This window comes from Eulemur rufifrons, chromosome 9, assembly GCF_041146395.1.
Source record: "Eulemur rufifrons isolate Redbay chromosome 9, OSU_ERuf_1, whole genome shotgun sequence".
Lineage (NCBI taxonomy): Eukaryota > Metazoa > Chordata > Mammalia > Primates > Lemuridae > Eulemur > Eulemur rufifrons.
This window is the reverse complement of record NC_090991.1, coordinates 53334394-53348209: the sequence shown is the minus strand read 5'-3', so window position 1 is coordinate 53348209 and position 13816 is coordinate 53334394. Positions and strand designations below refer to the sequence as shown.

General features: G+C 56.5%; 1 protein-coding gene across 1 annotated transcript in view; it reads left to right on the top strand.

The window, feature by feature from the left end:
* The window catches only part of DNAH17 (dynein axonemal heavy chain 17), a 103457-nt gene that overhangs the window by 13711 nt on the left and 75930 nt on the right, over positions 1-13816 (top strand). The window contains exons 11-19 of the mRNA XM_069482930.1: positions 877-1142; positions 1398-1593; positions 2472-2618; positions 6105-6213; positions 7216-7319; positions 7579-7719; positions 9665-9808; positions 12018-12200; positions 12979-13230. Of these exons, the coding sequence (XP_069339031.1) occupies positions 877-1142; positions 1398-1593; positions 2472-2618; positions 6105-6213; positions 7216-7319; positions 7579-7719; positions 9665-9808; positions 12018-12200; positions 12979-13230 (1542 nt within the window). The remainder of the gene's footprint in view (positions 1-876; positions 1143-1397; positions 1594-2471; positions 2619-6104; positions 6214-7215; positions 7320-7578; positions 7720-9664; positions 9809-12017; positions 12201-12978; positions 13231-13816) is intronic.

Below are 13816 nucleotides of genomic sequence, written 5' to 3'. Positions count from 1 at the left end.
ACCTGCGGAGGCAGGAGGCAGCCGGCTGCATCCCAGAGCCTCCGCATCCTGCGAATCAGTGCCTGCCCGGTGAGGCTTTTGGGAGCCAGAACGATCTCTCTCCCGTTCTTCATGGTCGTGTTTCAGTCTTTCCTCCAACAGCCACTTTTAGGGACAGTGGTCATATTTCTGAAGCCAAAGTCTGGGGCCAGTCTGACACGCGGGCAGTTCCAGCCCTGCCGCCCCAGTGCGGGATCCTCTGTTCCCGCAGCCCGGCAAGCTCTCGGGGCTCTCCGCTGACACCCGGCACCGGGCGAGTTTGGCATCAGGGGACCCCGTGCAGCGTAAGATCCTCCCTCTCTGCGGCTCCCCTCCCCCCTTGTCTGTCCCCCGTTCCCCCAAAACTTTTCAGAGCTAAACAAATTTCCCGATGGTGGTTTTGTTGCCTGGGCACGTCCCTGAAGTTGACAGAGCTCTTCCTAAGAGCAACACTTCTTGCGAGAACCATCTCTCTCCATCCGGTTACCGGAGTGAAAGCCTAGGTAGACAGATGCAGTATTGCGGCTTATTTTTTAATGGTTTAGTTGTGTTTTTTAATTGTTCAAATCTTCCTTACTCAAATGCTGATTTCTCTGGGCCTGGAATAAATTTTTCTAGCTTTGGACCTAGCTTGTCCTGCTGGGTTACGAGCCACTGTCTGGGGACTCAGCAAACATCAACACGAAAATCACTGAGGCGTCTACCTAACCCACTGCTGCGTAAGGAAAGGTTCAAACAAATCCTTTTGTTTTGACAGGGCGCATGTTCTCCTGCTCCGCAGGCTGGGGACGAGGCTGGGGACGAGGCTGGGGAAGGGGCGGGGACTCTGGTGAAGTCACCTCTTCCCGTTCTCCCCAGCTCCTGTACATGTGCGGGAGCCTCTTGGAGCGGCCTCTGATCCTCGCCGAGGTGGTGCCCAGGTACTCGGTCATGCTGGAGATGTTCGACACCGAGCTGGACAATGCCAAGGTCATGTACGACGCACAGATGGCCGCCTCCGCGGAGGGGAACATCCCCCCGATCCACAAAAACATGCCCCCCGTGGCCGGGCAGCTCAAGTGGAGCCTGGAGCTGCAGGAGAGGCTGGAGGTGTCCATGAAGCACCTAAAGCACATCGACCACCCGTGAGTCACGTTTCCCGCCACAGCGTGGGGGACAGGAGGGAGAGGGGCCATCCCAGCCCCAACAGCCCCTCGCTTCCTGGTGGCCAAACCTTTACCTCCCAGAGCAAGACCCGGCTCATGTCCCCTCTGCTCCCTGATCGCCTTCCAGCTTCGGTACGCCCAGCCCTGGCGCAGTGGCGGGGGCTGCGGAAGACCCTGAACGCGACGTCCGAGCGAGGCCTGGCGCCTCACCACCCCACCCAACTCTGGTCGCAGGGTCATGTCCAGCGAGGAGGCCAAGCTGGTCTACCAGAAGTACGACGAGATGGTGGCCCTGCTGGGGGGCTACCGCCAGAAGATCTACCAGCAGTGGGTGGAGAGAGTGGACCAGGACTGCCACTTCAACCTGGGGCAGCCGCTGATCCAGCGCAGCGCCACCACAAACCTCATCCACGTCAACTTCAGCAAGGCGGTGGGTGCCCGGAGGGCAGGCACGAAAAGGGTGCCGTCCCCCCACCCCCACCCCCGGCCCTGGGAGGGCAGAGACCTGAGGGCCACCGCGGCCCCGAGGCCGGATCCCTTCCCGCAGCAGCGTGTATCTGTGTTTGATGTTTCTATCGTAGTTGGCCTGTAGCTGTATTTTTAAGTGTGTCTAGGGTCTATTTAAGGTGTGAGGCAGAACAGCATCCTTGACAGTGGCTTCCACGAGCGCCCTTTGTGGAAGCTTCCGTGTGATCCCAAGAAGAAACACCAATTTGAAAACTTAAAAAAAAAAAAAAAAAAAAAAGTCTGCTGAACGTTAGACAAGCGTCTGGCCGGGCAGGGCCGGGAGCCGCAGAGGTTGCACCGGTGGGCTTGCGGGTACCTGCTCGGTGGCCAAAACCCGGATGGTTCAGACAGACGCAGAGGACGGAAGCAGGAGGGGCCGAACTCCTCATGCTCTGCCCTCTCTGGACACGGGGAGGGAACCAGCTCTGTGGACAGAAGCACTGGGGGATGGGACGCCCCGCCGTTGGGCTCTGGTCATAACCAGGTGGGAGGGGAGAGAGGAGGCAGGTCCCAGGGAGGACCCAGGCGGAGCTCTGAAGCCTTTCTCCAAACGACCTGAGGGTCAGAGGTGAGGAGGTTGTGATGACGTCGGCCTCCCACGATGATGACATGAGTGCTTTCAGGGTCAGGACCAGCAGGCAGGGTGGCACGTCCCCATCCGGCTACAAATGCCGCCTCCCGCCCCCTGCGACACCCCCAGGCTGCACGAGCTTCCTGGGGACAGACTTCCTTTCGGCTGCCGAGCGCTGCACCACTGAGATCGTCTTCCCACGTGTTCTTTGATCTTCTTTTGCCATTTAGTTGGTGGCGGTTCTGAGGGAAGTCAAGTACTTGAACTTCCAGCAACAAAAGGAGATTCCAGGCAGTGCAGAGAATCTGTTCTCAGACAATGAGACCTTCCGCAAGTTTGTGGGCAACTTGGAGCTCATCGTTGGCTGGTATAACGAGGTGAGTTGGTGCGGTTTATTTTGTGCCTGTGTGTGTTTGCCAAGCTCTGGTTTTTGTTCAGAACAAATGCTGGTGTAAGATCTCCAAGCGGGACAGAATAATGAGCATATTTTAATATTCAAATGTGGTTCCAGCCAGTCTTCATCATTCACAAAACAGCAGCAGCAAAGCTGTGATAACTCAACACTGCTGATGGTGGAAACCTTGCTCCCATTGACTTGGGCTGATGTTGCCTGATTCTTTATAGACGCTTTACTCTCCTACGTCTATTTCAGATAATATTAAAGTCCTTCCGCATCACTCCTGTTACTCTCGTTAGTATGCCGGGCTGGGACGAGGTCACTTGTGTCCCTGTTGCCTGCAGGGAGGAAGCTGCGTGTGCAGGCCCTGGGGGTGGTGTCCACCCTCAGCCCTGTGGTTCCAGATTCCTTCTCAGTCTCGACTCCGGCTGTCCACCCAGTCCAGGGGCCGACGTGGTGATCACAAAGGCTGTCCCCATAACTGATTGGCCTCGGGGGTTAGGCCCTTCCCAGCAAGAAAAGCTGGAAGCCGAGTCAGGAGTCAGAGGGGTGGGGAGCGTGGCCGTGGGCTCCCTGGGTGGTTGCGGTGCCTATCTGTGTTCCGGGGCACCCCCTTTCTCACAGACCCCATACCCAGATCCTGGAAAAGGCGACCATCACGCCACACAACCTCGACCCTCCCCCCAGCCACAGTGGAACAGCCAGATGTGGACACTGCTTGTTTCCTGTTGCTGCCGTGACAAAGTACCACCCATAGCACACCTTTGTCACCTTCTAGCTCTGGAGGTCAGAGTCCCAGGAGCGTTTCACTCTGCCGACGTCAAGGCTGTTGCTCCCAGAGGCTCCGGGGCCAGTCTGTCTCCTGGCCTTCCACGGCTGCTGGAGGCGCCTGCACCCCGTGGCTCAGGGCCGTTGCATCAGGGCTCTCCAGAGAAACAGAAGCCGCAGGACACACAGGGAGAGGTTTACCGTGAGGCGTTGCCTCCTGCAACCGTGGAGGTCAAGTTCCCCCACGCGTGGTCTGCGCTGGGCCCGGTACGGGATGCCCGGGATGCCCGGTCCACCCCCGTCTCTCTGAGCACTGCCACGCTGGGCACCCTCCCACCTGGAGAGAAGGAAATGGCAGCGGCGACGTTGGGAATTCAGAAGGCGTTTCTACTGAGGAGGACTTGTTCGCATCGGGGACGGTGACCAGCTAACGCCACGTGAGACCAAGCCCAGGAAGTCAGTGCCCACCTTAGATGCTTCCGGAAAGGAGGCTGGAATGTCACAGATGCAGAGCTGTGGGGAGGTTGAGGAAACTGCTGTCAGCAGAAGGGACGTCCTTCGTGAAGAGGCTGCAGAAGCCCAGGGAGGCTGTCGTGTGCGTCTGTCCCCCGACAGCCACCGAAGAATCAAGCCTGGGTCCATTCCCTGCTCCCCTGGAGAATCCGGCCGGGCGGGTGTAACCGGAACTGCGTTCGGGATAAAGTAAGCTTTCCTTCGTTCCGTCTGCAACATAAACCGTTAGTTGTCTCACTTGTGCTGCGGAACGCCCGAGTCTGTCCAGTTACTCCCTCCGCTCCGCTTTCCCCAGACCAGCGGCCCCGGGCCCAGCACCCTCCTTCCCCGGACACCCGGCCGCGGGGAGCGGAGGAAATGCCCAGTAATGCAGGAAAATGGTCAGTGCAAAAGATTTTCTCTAACCAGAAAAAAAAAATCCAACAAGTGGTGTTTACAATGAAGCAGAAACTGGATCTTCCACCACTGTGTTTCCAAACATAATCCAAGCAAGCACGCGACGTCCAGTCCGTAAATCAATCGTGTTATCTCCACCCACAAACCACGATGCTCTGTTGACAAAAACGTGGGCTCGGTGGGGTGCAGGAGAGTCGGGCTCCCCTCTGAACACGCCCCTGGGTCCTTCCGACACGCGTCTCCCCTTAGCACGTCTGCTCCTGCCAAGGGACACCACAGGCCTCCACACGGCCCGACCACAGTGGATGTGGCTCCTCAAGGAAGCTACTGGAATGTCTGAGGGACCACTTGAGTGTGTTTGTCCCCCCCAATGACATTGCTGGGTCTACAACATGGGCTGTTGAAGAACAATAAAAAGACACATTAGCTGGATGGCGTCACCGTCGGCTTTGCTGCTCCGGCCATTGCAAGGGTGTGACAAGGTGTAGCTATTTGGGAGCTGTTTGCAGTGAGTCGATAAACTGCCCTCCCAAGTAGCACGTGAGTTGTGGCCAAGGGTTGAAGTCCAGTCTTCACGCACAGAGGAGTGTCCCCCTACCAGGGTCCACTGCTGGTGGGGGGGACCCTGGATTCTAGTCACCAGGCGGCCCTGCTGTCCGTGTCCGCTGTCCGTGACTACTGTCCAGTCATCAGCCACTCGGCTCCTGTCCCAGCGGTTGAATTCTGTGTAAAGGGCTCCCTTCCTGAGCTCCGTGTACAGTGACTTGGTTACCAGTAGAGCAAGAAGGTGCATCATGAGATTATCTTGCTCAGGGTTTGCACTCAAAGCAAGGGCTCTGTACTTGGGAAGAGGCCACTGTCCCTGGAATTAACAACCCCCCTGACAGGTGGAATCCTACGGCTCCGTGTCTTGCCCTATAACCCCGTAGGTGCTGCTCCTGCTTCTGTCTGGTTTCCGGCTGGTACCGTCTCTCACACTTTTCCCCCTCCGCCCCTGCCCACCTCTGCTGAGAGTTACAGACGTGGGCGTCATTCAAAGCACCAAATATGCGTAAAGAATTACCCTGAAGGCAAATGGTCAGCATCTAATGTACAATTTCAATTCTGCAGAATCCCTCACTTCACAGAGTAAGTGTCCCTGGAAAGTTGTATATAAAGCCACGCGTTGCGAGGAAGAATGATACGCCAAAGCTCAAACGGTGCTTGTTATTTAAGGGAATCATTTATAAAAACTTCTCCCTTGCTTTTTCTGTTTTGTAAGTTCAGGGTTTCAAGTGCCAGATTGATTTCTTAGAGCAGGGCAGGGCCATGTGGAGACCGCGTGGAACCTGCCCTGCTGCTAACACCAGGCTGGGGTCCGCAGCGTCTCTCGGGGCCCGGGTTTCCCGTGGCACAAGTAGATTTTTGGACTTTAGGTTTATGACCAAGGAGAGGTTCTGAGCCCAGAAATTCTCAGTGATCCACATGTATTTCTTTGATTTTCTTTTCTTCTGACTCTAAGGCAAGTACAAAATGTCTGGGCCTACACACGCACTGTTTTTACGTAGAGTATTCCCATCTTTTTTTACCCCAAACCATAGATTATTAAGAATTAAATATGTACATAAATCTTTCATGATAAAAATCATTTTAGAAATTGGAATCTCCTGAAATACGATTTATATATATTTTCAAACAAATAACCCTAATCATAACTGGCTTGGTTGATATTGAGCAGTAAGAATCCTACCATAGAACAATTTAACCTCTGGCCAGGGCTGGAACAAAAGCCGTAGCTTCTGTTTTGCAGGTAAAGACTACAGTGAAGGAAGTAGAATTCCCACTAATAAAGTCAGAATTGGAAGCAATCGATGTCAAATTGCTGAGTGCGGAAACGACATTGTTCTGGAATAGTGAAGGTATCAAGGCCACGTTCGTCCCACCTGGTTAAACGTGGGGGTCCAACCCATCCAGCATCTGTCCTCAAATACCCCGGGAGCGGCTACTTGTGCCTCCTGGCTTGAGGGAGCTCGAGGACAGTTCTGCCTGCTTGCCTACGCCAGAAAGAGCCCGTTTGTGTCATTTACAAATGGAACGGGGCAAAGGCTGTTGGGGAGCACCAAGCGGTTCCAAAGTTTACAAACGGGGCTTGCGGCTGCCCAGCCTTTGTTGTGCTGCCGCGGTGCACAGCCCAGCGGGCTCAGGGCTGACGCTGGAAGAGTAGAAAGAGGTGTAGCCACGAGCCCCCTCCTCCCTCCATCCCACCACCGGACCAGGCAGAAGACATCCAACTTCCTATCCCCGCCCCTGCCCTGGTGCCGACGGGCTCCCCGACACTGCTCCTCTCCGTTCCAAGCCCTTCCCACTTGCCTTTTGCCACCTGTTGACGTCCCCTCTGCCGTGTCCTCCCTCCACTGTCTCAACTGGAAGGTGGAACCAAGTGTCGCCGTCCGTTTCCCTGAAAGCAGGTCCCTCTAGACTTTTCTGTGCAGAGGTCATGCTCCTCTCCTCCCTCTTCCGCCTGAGAACACGCCTCCTCTCCGGTTGCTCCAGGCCCTGACAGCTTTGGGGAGACGCTCAAGTGTCCGCAGTGACCTGTTCGTGGCTGCAGATTCCCGGCTGGAGGGGCTGGGGCTCCCGGATGTGGGGCCTCGGACATCCGCAGTGCGGGCGGGCTCCTGAGTGGAGTGAGGTATCCACGCATTTGGAGATAAGAAAGTCCTGTTTCCAAAGAGACGCAGCATACGCTGTTGCTCGGCGTTTTGGTTTCAGGGCACCCTGGGTGATTTCTTTTGGAAATCCTATTCTAGAACAGAAGTACTTTCCAAGGACTGTCTTGTGACAGTGAGTGTTAAGCCAAGACAAGTTTTCATCTTGCTGAATTGTTCATTCTGTAAGATTCCTTTATGCTTACGTTTTAGGTGTGTTTCAATACATTCAAGAGATGCGAGAAATTCTGTATAACTTGCAGAACAGGATGCAAAAAGCAAAGCAAAACATAGACGCGATTTCGCAGGTCATGAAGGTGAGCCAGCTGCGGGGCATGGAGCGGGTGTCCTGGGCAGACAGGCCACACAGGCCCATGGCAAGTGCACTGGGCGGGGGGGTGGGCAGTAGGGACCCACCGTTTAGCGCTCTGGCCCCAGACGATGATGTCAGACTGGTCCAAAGGCAGGAAGAGCACGGTCGGAAGGACACACACACCAAACGCGCGCGGCAAAGGAGCGAGACCAGAAGCATTTTTCCCTAGAAACTTCTTTCTCACTCCCGCGTTTTCCTTCCAGGACTGGTCGGCCAACCCGATGTTTGAAAGAAAAGACAATAAGAAAGAGGCCCTGCTAGACCTGGACGGAAAGATGGCCAACCTCAACAAGCGCTACGTGGCGGTGAAGGACGCCGGCCTGAAGATCCAGGCCATGGTTGCGGTGAGGACGCCCCGGGAGGCCGTTGGGGCAGAGGGGAGGGGCAGGGGCAGAGCAAGCGATTCACAACGACTGACACGTGCGTTAGTGGCCACAGGAGTCCGTGATCTTTAACCCAAGAGAGCCTTACCCCAACGCAGCAGACCATCTTCCTTGCACACCTGCAAGCCCGATGCCTCTGGCTACGTGTCTGCCCTCCCCCCCCTGAGGGGTCAGAGCCCGCCCTGCACAAAGCTGGCGTAGGGCAAATGACATCTTCACACCAGGTCAGCAAACCTTGTTGTCCCAGGACAAGCTGCTGAGGGCAGGCCTGTGTGTGTGTGTCAGTGTCCGTGGGTTTCTCGCCCCCAGCGGGCAGGAACAGTAACACGGGAAGAGAACACGCGATGTGTGTGCAGGTGCGTCGCTGCTGGCGCGTGTGAGTGGGTGCAATGGGATGGCACCCGCCTGCTTTGCCACCTAGAACGTAGGTTCTGCCTTCTTGCCAGTAGTCTCCACGGTCCGTGGGTCTCGTCCCGCCAGCTCTGGGGTAGCCTGGTTTGTGCGTTCAGGGGGAGGGTGCAGAACAGCAGGCGAGACTCCCGATTGCTCCGCGTGGATTCCTGGCAGCCCGGGGGTTCTCGTGCCTGCCTTCCTCACCCGGCAGTCATTTCACCGAGCTTGCATTTCAGTTCATCTCCAAGGAGAGGGTGAAAGGTAGAGCTTTGCGTTGACCTGTAAAAGAGAAAATTCTCCCGCAAGCTGAAGGTGTTTCGGGAGCAGTCTTTCTGGGTTTCGCAGAGCGCAGTGCAAATCGGTGGTGGTTGGCGACCACATCCAGACAGCCCAGTGGGCCCCGCTGGGGGGACGGTCTGCTGTTGGCCGTCCTTGTGGTCACGTCATTGCTTTGAGGGTCGTCACCCCAGTGGAGTGACTTGACTGGAACAGAAGCCACCCTGCCTCATTTCTAAGTCCCCCCCCTCCCCCCCCTTTGCCACGCTGCCAGAAGGTCCCACTAAATTAAAATGGTAAACTGCAAAAATGTGACTTGGGAGACTTAACCAATTAACTTGTTAACACTCTCCGAAGTGCTGAACACAGAGCACAAGAGAGAAACTTGGCCTGGGGCTGGGAAGGTTCAGAGAGGGGCAGGAGGCTGGGTGAGGAGGCAGAGCCCCACCCGCTACCCAGCCCTGACCAGGGCGTTGCCTCAGTGCCTGGCTCCGTTATCTGTGCCCAGGATGATTGTTGGAACCATTTCTTTGTGTCTTACAATGAAGCTATTTGAGGCTTTGTCTTCTGTCCCCTATTAGAATGTAACTGCCTGAGGGTACAGACTGAGTCCTATTCATCTTTGTCTTCCCCCAGCACCCAGTGCTACAGATCCATCCATCTACCTACCCACCCACTCAACCACCCACCCATCTACCCATCCACCCACCCGTCACTCACCAGCTTCTGCTCGGGCCCAGGCACGCTGTTGAGTGCTGGGGGCTCAGTGCTGAGAGGACAGTCAAGCCTTGCCCTCATGCAGCTGGGCATCAAAAGGGCATGCAGACCAAAGATGAGTAAATAAAGTAACTCAGAGTGGTCGTCTGTGCCGTGTGGGCATAGGTAACAGATGGCTAGAGGAAATACAGGTGGCGGCGGGGACAGGAACCCAACCTGAGATGGGTGGGTGGGTAGATGGATGCGGTGCTCAGGGAGGGCCTTTATGAAGAAGCGACACTGAAGCCAAAACCTGGAAGATCCGAAGACGCAGACCTGGCGAGCGTGGGACGGAGCGGCCTGTGCGGGCAGCCCTGGGGTGGGAGAGCCGCACCGGGAAGCTCCAGGCCCACCCGTGTGCCTGTTTGTTGCGTGTGGACAAGGACAGGGGTGGCCCCAGAGCCACTGAGCAGGTTGACTAAAGAAAGAACGAATACGGGACCCAGTGAAACGACAGCCAACCGTGTGCTTCCGTTTGCAGGAAAACTCGGAACTATTCAGAGCGGATACGTCGAGCCTGCCCTGGAAGGATTACGTCAACTACGTCGACAACATGGTCTTGGACGAATTCGACGATTTCATTCGCAAATCTCTAAATTACCTGATGGACAACATGGTTTTAGACGTAAGTTATAAATACACAGTATTTGTGTATATATATCCCTATAAATATAGGACCAGGTCTACGTGAGAGGCTGTCAGTGGTAATATCCCGAGGAAAGTACAGGCAGTCGCTCCGGCAGGGCCGGGGAACCTGCGGCCTTCTGATCTCAAGATTGTTCTTTTTCAAGCATCAAAAGAAGCAGGAAAATCTTCATCTTTCTCTGCTGCACCCCTTTTAATAAAAGGATTTATTCTGCAAAATTTGGATTTAGTCAAAAGGCCACACTCAAGGATGTAGAAGGCCACATGGGGCCCCAAGGCCGCAGGTTCCCTACCCCTGGCAGGGTGACCAACTTGTCCTGGTTTTAAAATTGAAAGTCCTGGATGGGCAAGGTGGCTCACGCCTATAATCCCAGCACTTTGGGAGGCCAATGTGGGAGGATGGCTTGAGGTCAGCAGTTCAAGACCAGCCTGAGCAACACAGTGGGACCCTGTTACCACACAAAATTAAAAAATTAGCCAGGCCTGGTGGTGCCTATAGTCCCAGCTACTCGGGAGGCTGAGGCAGGAGGATCTGTGGAGCCCAGGAGTTGGAGGCTGCAGTGAGCTATGATCACACCACTGCACTCCAGCCTGGGTGACAGAGCGAGCAAGACCCATCTCTAAAAAAAAAAAAAAAAGAAAATCCTGCACCCTGAGGACCTGCTCAGTCCCAGGCTCTCCGGGCAGCTGGTCACCTTGAATCTACCGCAACATACATCGGAATACACCGGAAACCGCAGTGGATCTGAGATCGTCTCCCCGGCTGCTAGATAAGGGGAGGTGGGACCGCTCCCCACCACCCATGCTGATGGGGGGTCTTGTCAGCAACATCAGCCACCGACCTGCTCAGGCCTCTGCCGGACTGAGCGGAAATGTGAACCAGGCCGACAAAGGGGTCACGCTGCCACAGCCCACGGAGACGTGTTCTCCGCAGGGACAACCCCTCCCTGCTGGTGCCTTTTGGTTATCATGGTTCCCGGGCGATGGTGAATACTGCCGGGGCGGGGGAGGGGGGGCGGAGGCAGGGTCAAAGGCCCCCAGCGCACCTGCCCACCCATGGGAAAGGACCAAAGGGCATGGCAGTGACGTGCGCAGGCCACGGAGGGTGAACAAATTGTGTTGAGCCCAGGACAGGTGTCTCAGGGGCTGGTTGGTAACCTGTCACAGACCCCAAATTCTGTTACCGAAAGCGGTCGTCCCTCCCAATTGTGAGGCTCACCCAGGAACCCCAGCGATGCCGGGTGGCGGCAATGCGCGGCCTGGTCAGATGCAGAGCGGCACGGGGGAGCAGAGCCGCAGTCAGCGCCATACGGATGCCCTGGTAACAAAAGGTCCTTCTGAAAACCTCCGGGTGAGCCCTGCTACGTGCAGGTGGCCCTGTGGCAGGGGCAGACCTCTGAGTTAAGTCTGTAGAAAAGTCTGTCACCTTAGTGCTTGATGTTCAACCACCCGAGTCGGGTCAAGCAGCGCCTGACTCGGACGCTAATGCACAGCCTTCCGCTGCTCGTGGGGAAATGAGGGGGCTGCGTGTCCACCGCCCGCGGGGACTTGTGTTCGGGGAAGATCAGTGGCCATGGTGCGATCCCACGGCCACCTGCGGGCTCGGCCCAGCGTCGCTGGTCTGGCGGGAGGAGCACTGGAGTCGCCCTCCAGCCCTCCCCTCACAAAGTCCCACGCAGCCTCACGGCCTCGCAAGGGCACCGAGAGCACACGGGGACGTGGCCGTGCACGAGCTTTGTACATGGAGCTCCCGAGGGACGGCATGAGGGCCTGTCCCGCCACAGTTGTTCATGCTTTGTACATTATTGGTCCCTTTAGTCCTCACAGTAACCCAGAGGGATGGAAACCATCGATGTCTCTGTAAAGTGACAGTCCTTGCATTTATCTGGGGACACTGGGATTTCAGCAACACACCCATAGGTCACGCAGCTGGAAGTGGCAGACACAGGCCTGGAGCTGAGCCCTTGCCCTGGCCTGCCCCTGACTGCTCTTGGCGTCGCAGCTGTGTACTGGGTGTGGATGGCCAGGGTGTTCCCCCAGGTGTGTGCTCCCCCAGGTGTGTGCTCCCCGAGGCAGTGCAGGCCAGCGGAGGCAGCCACACCTCGGCCAGAGCCTGGAGCGGGCAATCTGGGTGTTGTGAATTGCTTGACGGAGGGCAGAGGCGTTGACCCCGTGCTGGCCTGTTTCAGGAGAGCGTCGCGCCCCTGTTCGAGATCCACATGGAGCTGGAAGAGGAAGGGCTCACCTTCAACCCATCCCTGGAGGTGGGCTCGGAGCGCGGCTTCCTGGCGCTGATCGAGGGCCTGGTCAACGACATCTACAACGTGGCCAGGCTCATCCCCCGGCTGGCCAAGAACAAGATGAGCTACAAGGTCAGTCTGGGCCTCCTGCAGCCCTCCCCACTGTCCCGCGTGGCCCTCAGCTGCCTTCTTGGTTTGGACTCGCCTTCTCACCTGGGCAGCGCCCAGACCTGCGTGTTTCCAGTGACGACAGTTCTGGATGTGATGAGGGGCTCTGGGGTCTCCACGTTGTCAAGTTCCCAGGACAACAAACCCAACCCCCTCCTCCCCACACCCCAATCTGCCCTCCTCCCCAGAGGGGCTTCTCCTGCTGACTGCCTGGGCTTCCTGCCCCACCTCCCCTCCCCCCGCCCCCCGCCAGCACGATGTAAGATGTGATCCTCCCCACTGCCCGATGGTCACTCTGTTCCGTAATTTGAACATTGTGAATGTCGCGGCCCTTGGGCACTGTGACAAATGTGCCTCCCTCTACTCCAGAGGCAGCAAACACCCACCAAGCACCATGCAGTGCCAGGCTGGAGCCCGGGGGTGCAGGAGTCATAGGAACTTCAGCTCTCCAAGGAGGGGAGGTTGGAGGAGGTGTGTCTGTCTGTTTGCATGACAGTAAAACAAAATTCAAAAAAAGATCTAAATGCTCATCAATGAGGGGAGTCAGTCGCTTGATGGATCCTGGCCTGCCCATACCACATCTATGAGTCATAAAAAAGCCGCAAATTTTCCTGTGTCCTGTCGTGAGAGCTTAGCAACACGTCCACCAGCAGAGAGCCACTTTCCAAGGTGGGGAGAACAAATCCGAGTGATGAAGGTGGGCAGAACACCTCACCTGTGTGCATTTCTCCTGCCCCCTCAGACGGACCTGGAGGACATGTCAGACCTCATAGAGATGCGGGAGGAGTTGTCCACCGTGGTCATCAACGCCATGAAGGAGGCCGAGGAGTACCAGGACTCCTTCGAGAGGTACACCTACCTCTGGATGGACGACCCTCAGGAGTTCATGAAGAATTTCCTGATCTTTGGGCGCCCGCCAACCTCGGAGGACTTGGACACCCGGACAGATGATACCCCCAAGACGCCGCCCACCCTCGCTCAGTTCCAGCAGCAGGTGCGTGCTAAAGCTCACCCACTGGCATCCTCATCTCTGGAATCCCACGGTAAAGGATTTAAAACTTGGGGGAATTGCTTTAAGGTGTAGGTTTTATTGTTATTCAGGTCTGAGGCCAGCAGGTCAGGAGATGTCTGCCACTGGGAAGACAGCTTGTTGCCCACTGCTGCCAAGGAGGGGCACACCGCGCCACACAGGGCTGTACAGGGGAGCTCCAGGGCCAGGCAGGAGTCAGAGGGAATGAGGGCAAACACGGGCAAGAGCCTGCCCCGTGGTTTCCACAGACGGAATGGGCAGAGTAAGCAGGCTGGGGGTTGGCTAGTTTGTGAATAATTTCCACAGGCTCCGGGCCACAGGGGCTGTCCTGAGTTATCTTGTACCTGGCCCTGGGGTGATTAGGGCAGGTAGATAGAGCCCCAGGGTGTAAGAGACTGCATGAGAGCCTGATAAAGGGTGGTTGGAGGCGGGCTCTGGTTGGCTGGTTTGCTCCCAGGTGAGTTGTTTGCTGTCTCCAGAAGTCAGCCAGGCCTGGGAGGGGCTGTCCCTCCAGGGCCAGCAAGGCCCCAGGTGTCAGAACATCAATAAA